Source organism: Zea mays, chromosome 1 (genome assembly GCF_902167145.1).
Source record: "Zea mays cultivar B73 chromosome 1, Zm-B73-REFERENCE-NAM-5.0, whole genome shotgun sequence".
Taxonomy (NCBI): domain Eukaryota; kingdom Viridiplantae; phylum Streptophyta; class Magnoliopsida; order Poales; family Poaceae; genus Zea; species Zea mays.
The window spans coordinates 100,397,688-100,405,418 of NC_050096.1; the positions used below are offsets into that span (position 1 = coordinate 100,397,688).

Here is a 7,731-nt window from a genome sequence, read left to right on the forward strand (position 1 = left end):
TTGCCTGAGGCTGGGCTCGGGCGAGGCGAGGTCGTGTCCCTTGAGTGGACCGAGCCTTGACTTAATTGTAACCATCAGGCCTTTGCAGCTTTGTGCTGATGGGGGTTACCAGCTAAGATTAGGAGCCTTGAGGGATCCCCTAATTATGGTCCCGACAATTTTGTTCTATTTTAATCTTTAAATTAATAAATATGGAAACTAAAACAAAGAGAAACAACTATTTTCAGCGTCATCACTCATCTCACGTCTACCCCTTGTAAGAGCATATATATTTTAAAAAACTTCACACGTAAAACCATTTGAGATGCACAAAATAACTTGAACTAGCTCAAGAGGCTGCTGAATAAGCTATGCCAAATGAAACCTAAATCCTGCCTTCATCTCGTCGTTACGAAGTGTTCCTATTTAAGTGCAGGTAATAAAAAAAATCTATCTTCGAGCGTCTAAAGAAATCATGAGCCGTTTGTCGTTACACCGGTGAATCATGGAGGAACCGGTATCCCACGAACAAGTGCGAGAGTGTTGCTGGTGAGCTCCTTGGTTCCAACGACTGCGACCATCACCTCCCTCGCAACCGGCGACGACGCTGCGGCGCCAGTATCCGCGAGCCCGTCAGCGCACGTCGCCTCATTCGTCATGGACGCGCTGAGCCACGTCTGGGCGTTGGAAATCGCCCACCGGACCTGGCTTCTCCCGGCGGTGGTTCCTGCGACGTCGAGCTTGGCCAGCTCGGCCGCCGACTGCTTGGCCAGGCCGGCGGCCGACGAGACCGTGCTGGCACAGTCGCGGAGCGCAGCCGACTTGGCCCCGCCGGCCGTGCCGCCACCACCAGCAGCGCCGCGGGCGACGAGCTCCTTGACGCGCTTGGAGATCGAGCGGAGCCAGGCCGCGTTGACGTCGCCGGCGGCGCGGGCGAGCTTGACGTGGCTGGTCTGGAATATGCACGCGTACGGGAGGAGGGACTCGTAGCAGGCCACGGCGTACAGCGTGGTTGCACAGCGCGCGCGGAGAAACGCCACCGCCGATTGCGGCGGTGCGCACGGCGGCGGTGGGACGAATGGAGGCGGTGAGGGTGCGGCGTCGGTTAGCGATGTCCATGCGGCTGCAGCGATGATCAGAAGGAAGGTGGCTGCTGACGCCATTGTTCAAACTTGAGTGGACGGGGGCGAAGCAGTCGACCCACACGTCGATTTATCGGACGGAGTGGTCTGATGAGTTTAACGGTCCACCAGTTAGCTAGCTTGCTAGAAAAGCGGGACGTGTTCATCGGCGGAATGACAATGCCGAAAAATAGAAATTTGAAGAGGTTTTTGCTGGTTTACCGGTGTTGTCGCTGTCAGCCCAAGCGAGGAACATATTCTTTTTTTTCATATAACTAGGCCACTAGGAATAGCCGAGAAAAATTCTTGTCATTCCTTAAATATTAAGGTAGGTTTGAAAGCAAAGTATTTTTATATTTTTTAGGCCACGACATGATTTATAGGATTACCACAGTATTTTATGTAATGAGATGTTTGGTTGCAATTCTACAAATTATGTTTTCAAAACCATGACATTTCAGATACCATAATATTTTTGGAGTATTTAAAATTACACTTCGACCCAAAGTTTTTATGGTATGGATAGCTTTTGCCTAAATACTATAGTTTACAATGTTATATCCAAACAACATCGTAAAATTACATTATTTTTGGAGTTGAACAAAACTATTGTATTGTCATGACAATTATAAAGTATAGTATTGTAAAACTATGGTTCTAATAAACATTGTTGCCAAACGAGCCCTAATAATTTAAGAAACACTAGTAGAAACACATATTCACGAGCATTACCCTTAAACCCCTACCGCCGGTGCAAATAATACCGCTAGTACTAGTGGTACCTTATGATAGAAAATTGAGTCCCACTAGATCGTCCTAAGTCCCTAGTGAAAGTCGCCAAGTGTAACACCCCGTCCAATCCCTGGACAGGCGGTACTTACTCCTGGCAGCTCTCTAGGATCATATATTGTCCCCACAGACCAACACGAGTCTTTTGTGCGCACTTTGTCCTCACTTATGCGCACCCGAGAAAACTTCCCGGTCGGTCACCCATCCTAAATTGCTCCAAGCCAAGCACGCTTAACTTGAAGGTTCTTTCGAGATAGGCTTCCGAAAAAGAAGATGCACCTTGTTAGTATGATTACACTATTAATTCTATTAAGCCTTGGGCCAGGACATCCCATCCCAGGGGCCAGGATATCACAATCCACCCCCCTTAGAAGACCGACGTCCTCGTCGGTCAACCCCAATCCAGGAACCTCTCCTCTTGGCCACGTCTGTATGTCTAGTGTCGTCATATGCCATGCCATGTGACCACTCCAGGCCCACATGTGCCATGCGCCATATACCTGAACCCCCTAGCCCACACATGCCCGTGAAACCGCGAGGGTCGGCTCTGATATCACTTGTAACACCCCGTCCAATCCCTGGACCGGCGGTACTTACTCCTGGCAGCTCTCTAGGATCATATATTGTCCCCACAGACCAACACGAGTCTTTTGTGCGCACTTTGTCCTCACTCATGCGCACCCGAGAAAACTTCCCGGTCGGTCACCCATCCTAAATTGCTCCAAGCCAAGCACGCTTAACTTGGAGGTTCTTTCGAGATAGGCTTCCGAAAAAGAAGATGCACCTTGTTGGTATGATTACACTATTAATTCTATTAAGCCTTGGGCCAGGACATCCCATCCCAGGGGCCAGGATATCACACCTAGAGAGGGTGGATAGGCAAAACCTGAAAATTAAAACTTTACACCCCAACTAGATCCCTTGATTAGTGGTTAGAACAAGATTCACGATTATCGGAGTATAAAAACTAAGTCCTTTGCTTGTAAGGAGTATTGCTTTCAAATAATGCGGAATTGATAAATCAATACTACTAATAAGTCTATGTGAATAAATCAAGAAGGTTTAGATAAGAAGAGCAATAACACAAGTTCTTTCTTGCAAAGTGTTGCTTCACTAAATGAGAATTTAACTTAAAGCAACACCAAATAATATTAGTAAAGAATAGTGCAAGAAAGACTTAGAAAGGGAAGGAACAAACAAATCACAAGCAATAAGCACACGAGACACGGGTGATTTGTTTTACCGAGGTTCGGCCCTCGAAGGCCTAGTTCCCGTTGAGGAGTCCACTAAGGACGGGTCTTTTTCAACCCTTTCCCTCTCTCCACCGATCACCAAAGACCGGCGAGCTCTTCTTCTTATCAAGGATCACTTAAGACCCCGCAAGGACCACCACACTCTTTGGTGTCTCTTGCTAGCTTTTACAAGCCTCCAAAACTTTGGAGAAAGTTCAATGGGAGTCAAAACTCCACGCGCAAATGAACACAAAGATGTAGCACACACTATCTCTCAATGAATCTCACAAGGCACTAGAACTAAACTTACACAAGAGGCTTTCTTTTGCTTGCTCTCTCTTTTGTGGCACTTGTGTGGGTTGTAGTGGTCTAAATCTTGTGTATAGGATGGATCAATGAATAGAGGTGGTTGGGAGGGTTTGAGTATGTCAACTAGATGACTTGGAGTGATGCTTGGGCTCCCACACCTTGAAGTGACCGGTTGGGGTGGTATTTTCAGCCACCAACCACATGTAGCCGTTGGTGAAGTCTGCAGGCGATGGGCGCACCGGACAGTCTGGTGCGCCACCGGACAGTGTCCGGTGCGCCGCCACGTCATCTTGTCGTTAGGCCCTGGAGCTGGTCGACCGTTGGAGGCTTTGTCCTCATGTGGCACCGGACAGTCCGGTGTCACACCGGACAGTCCGGTGCCCCTCTGACCTTCTGCTCTGACATCTGAATTGCACTGTTCACTTTGCAGAGTCATCCGTTGCACGCAGATAGCCATTGCTCCGCTGGTGCACCGGACAGTCCGGTGGCACACTAGACAGTCCGGTGGCACACCAGACAGTCCGGTGAATTATAGCGGAGCTGCGCCTGGGAAACCCGAAGCTGAAGATTTTGAGCTGATTCACCCTGGTGCACCGGACACTGTTCGGTGGCACACCGGGCAGTCTGGTGCGCCAGACCAGGGCACACTTCGGTTTCCTTTTTGCTCCTTTCTTTTGAAGCCTAACTTGTTCTTTTTATTGGTTTGTGTTGAACCTTTGGCACCTGTAGAATTTATATTCTAGAGCAAACTAGTTAGTCCAATTATTTGTGTTGGGCAATTCAACCACCAAAATCAATTAGGAAAAGGTGTAAGCCTATTTCCCTTTCAATCTCCCCCTTTTTGGTGATTGATGCCAACACAAACCAAAGCAAATATATAAGTGCATAATTGAACTAGTTTGCATAAGGTAAGTGCAAAGATTACTTGGAATTAAATCAATATACATTTCATAAGATATGCATGGATGGTGTTGGGGCGAAGGCGAAGACGCTACCCTTCGCTCGATGCCTTCGCCAATCTCGCTGCACCAACGGAGGCGAAACGACCGGCAGGTTCCACCCTTCGTCCACCACGCTGCAAGATGAAGGCTTACGACGAGGTCGCCCCGTCCCGCGTCCTCGTCCAACACGGAGGCCCACGTGGAATTCGGCCCATTATAACAGGCCCCGCGTGGCTGAGTGTGTTACGGGCCTGATTTGTAATGGCTTTTCTGTAATGACAGTCTGTAACCCCGCTTTATGGGAATATTCCAGGCATAGCCTAGGCGCTTGTGGGCACATGCGTCCTTACTCCAAAAAGTTGGGCACTCAGGCACCTATAAATACCCCCGTACAGTGCCCTTGAGAGGCGAGATTAACAGAGCAATTGCGATCTCGAGCTGAAACCTTGTTTGCATCCCTCTTACTCCCCCGTTGGATCATCTTGCCCAGGAGAGCAAGTGCCAACAGATGGCTTTCTTCTAATTTTAACATTTTGGACCACGCTTGCACCACTTGTTTTGTTTTTGCAAACTTTTTGGAAATTCTTTTCAAAGTCTTTTGCAAAATAGTCAAAGCTATATGAATAAGTTTTTGAGAAGCATTTTCAAGATTTGAAATTTTCTCCCCCTGTTTCAAATGCTTTTTCTTTGACTAAACAAAACTCCCCCTTAATAAAATCCTCCTCTTAGTGTTCAAGAGGGTCTTAGATATTAATTTTGAAAGGGGTCATACCAATTTGAAATTGTATCAAAATAAGATACCAATTTGAAAACACTTCTTTAAATGCAAATTGAAATACTAAATTTTTGAAATTGGTGGTGGTGCGGTCCTTTTGCTTTGGGCTAATATTTTCTCCCCCTTTGGCATGAATCGCCAAAAACGAATACTTGTGAATGAAATATAAGCCCTATTTACTTTTTCTCCCACTTTGGCAAACAAATAAATATGAGTGAAGATTATACTAAAGTGAAGAACTATGCGGAATACCGGCAAAGAGTGGATAATACCGATGGAGTTGAGTGGAAGCGATGTCTTTGCCGAATACTCCATTTCCCTTTCAATCTAAGACTTAATACATGAGATGCTCATGGAAACATATTAGTCTTAGTCTTGGCACAATAGAGAAAGGAAATATGCAAATGTACCAAAGGAAAGAGACATGATTAAAAGGATATGTCAATTAAGCTTAAACAATTCTATATAATATAGATTGCTCCCCCTAAATATGTGCTTTGAGAGGAATATAATTTTTTGGTCTTTAAATGCCAAGTGCACATAATTAGGTTAATGAGATCATGTCTATATCATAGAGAATGTGAAGTGCATTGTGTCATAGTATAAGTGTGATGCTCATGACAGTTTATGCACTTATGAAAGCATGTTATAAACATCTCAAGCATTTACCTTTAAGGATTTCAAAGAGGCTTAAGGACCATCCACCTTTGGAACAAAGGCAGCTTATCCTCGTTACAAGGTTAAGCTTTAAGCTCTTTGACAATAAAATTACTTCACCCAGTTTTAACAAAGATGCATGAATAAATGTTTGATAAGTTAAACTAGGTATGAAGCAGGGATAATGCATGGACATGCTTTCTCTTCCTTTTATACAAGATATGAAAAGAAAGTATGAAAAAGGAAGATTTAGGTATAGGTTAAAAGGAAGGAAGTTGTTTTACCCTTTTGTACCTTCACATAGAGACGCTCTCTTCATTGTGCTTTGTCCTTAGTCTTAGTCGCTTAAGACCTATACTCAAGACAATATATGGAAATATTTTGCACAAGAGAGAGTTCTACAACTAGTGATTCTTTTCTAAGTCATTATCAGCATATATCAAATGGATCACAAATTGCATAGATGAATCATGAATTCTCCTTTTAACTTAGTGCATACCAAGATAGATGTTGATTGATAGTATATGCGATACTAATAATCATAAGGTTAATTGAAGTTATTCAATGCTCAAACAAATAACAGATGTGATCAAAAGAACAACATATGCATTAGAATAGGAGAATCCAGTAAATATGCTACTTTATCAATGAAAGCAATAATCCTTGATAAGGGTGACATTACTTTACCAAGATGGATTGATATGTAGTAGCATACTTCATGAGAAACTTATTCTCATACATGAGACTATATGAGATTACTAAGATAAAGTGTTAGTCTCAATATGATCAAGATATAGAAATAGGCTCCCCCAAGAGATATGCATCAAAGAATTGGAATGAAAATTGACGAATAGGGAGAAGCATCATTCATCTTGATCAAGGCTTATAAAATTTGCAATAAACAATTTATGCCTAGTATTCTCACAATGAAAAAGGTTTAGAGTGCTTACAACCACACCATTGATTGTTTTGAAGATCTCATTATCTAAGTAGGTGTTGTTGCTCTTGATGTCTTTCTCTTTCATGTGAGTGTCCTCCCTTTGTAGTTGTTTCTTTTTCTTTCCAAACTTATTGAAAATACTCAAGAAAGATGTTAATAGCACAAGGGAGTATATGATGAAGGATGATTTCTTTAGATAGAAAATAAGAACAATTTATCATCCATAAGTCATATAGATATGAAGTAAACTTCTTAACATTAGTGCACACCATTTAAGAAAAAGGAATATGCACTTTTTAAACATTTTGATCAATCATAGGAAATTTACTTCTTCATATTGAATTCGTTAATCATTGCTTAGAAGCAAATCAATATGAGAACATATATAGCAAAGGCATGAAATAGATTCTAATGGACAAGTGCATTTTATGAGAATGAGATTGAATGCACATCTAGCCGACTTTGGTCCAATAAAGAATCTATTCTTCACATAGGTAGAATATGATAAATTAGAGTAAACAACTATTGATGGGAACTATATTTGATTAAGAAGATGAGTTCCCATACCTTTGCTTTTACCTTTCTTCCTTTGAGTGAAGAGTAACCTTTGAGGCTTGTGGCTTTAAATTTGCACTTACTCTCTTGTAGATTTTCATAAGTAAGCTCAAGAGATATGTCATTAGTAACACAAGCACTAGTTTCCCTTTTGTAATCATTTTGATAAGGAATTGAAGAGTGGATTACTAAAGCATGGAAACTTTATAATATGAACTAGACTATTCCATGATATATGCTAAGTTTTAACTCATAAAACAAGCATAGATGATTCTTTAAGATTATGGGAATAAATCTAATTCATAACATGGAGAGCAATAAATATAGAAGAATCATATCCAACTTAGGCAAGAAGCACAACAACATAAGTCATTGGATTGATTTTTCTTTTTATGTTATATTGCGCACTTCCAAAGAGAAACTTATTCTCTAC

The 7,731-nt window shown here is 42.6% G+C and overlaps 1 protein-coding gene across 1 annotated transcript; it reads right to left on the minus strand.

The window, feature by feature from the left end:
* Positions 1–226: 226 nt before the first annotated feature.
* LOC103637696 (pectinesterase inhibitor 10) lies at positions 227–1,171 on the minus strand. Its single transcript, XM_008660364.1, has one exon. It carries the CDS (start codon positions 1,140–1,142, stop codon positions 483–485), a length of 660 nt encoding a protein of 219 aa, XP_008658586.1. The 5' UTR covers positions 1,143–1,171; the 3' UTR covers positions 227–482.
* Positions 1,172–7,731: the final 6,560 nt, after the last annotated feature.

Coding starts and splice junctions, on each gene's coding strand:
- LOC103637696 (XM_008660364.1), bottom strand. CDS start 1,142: ATGGCGTCAGCAGCCACCTTCCTTCTGATCATCGCTGCAGCCGCATGG.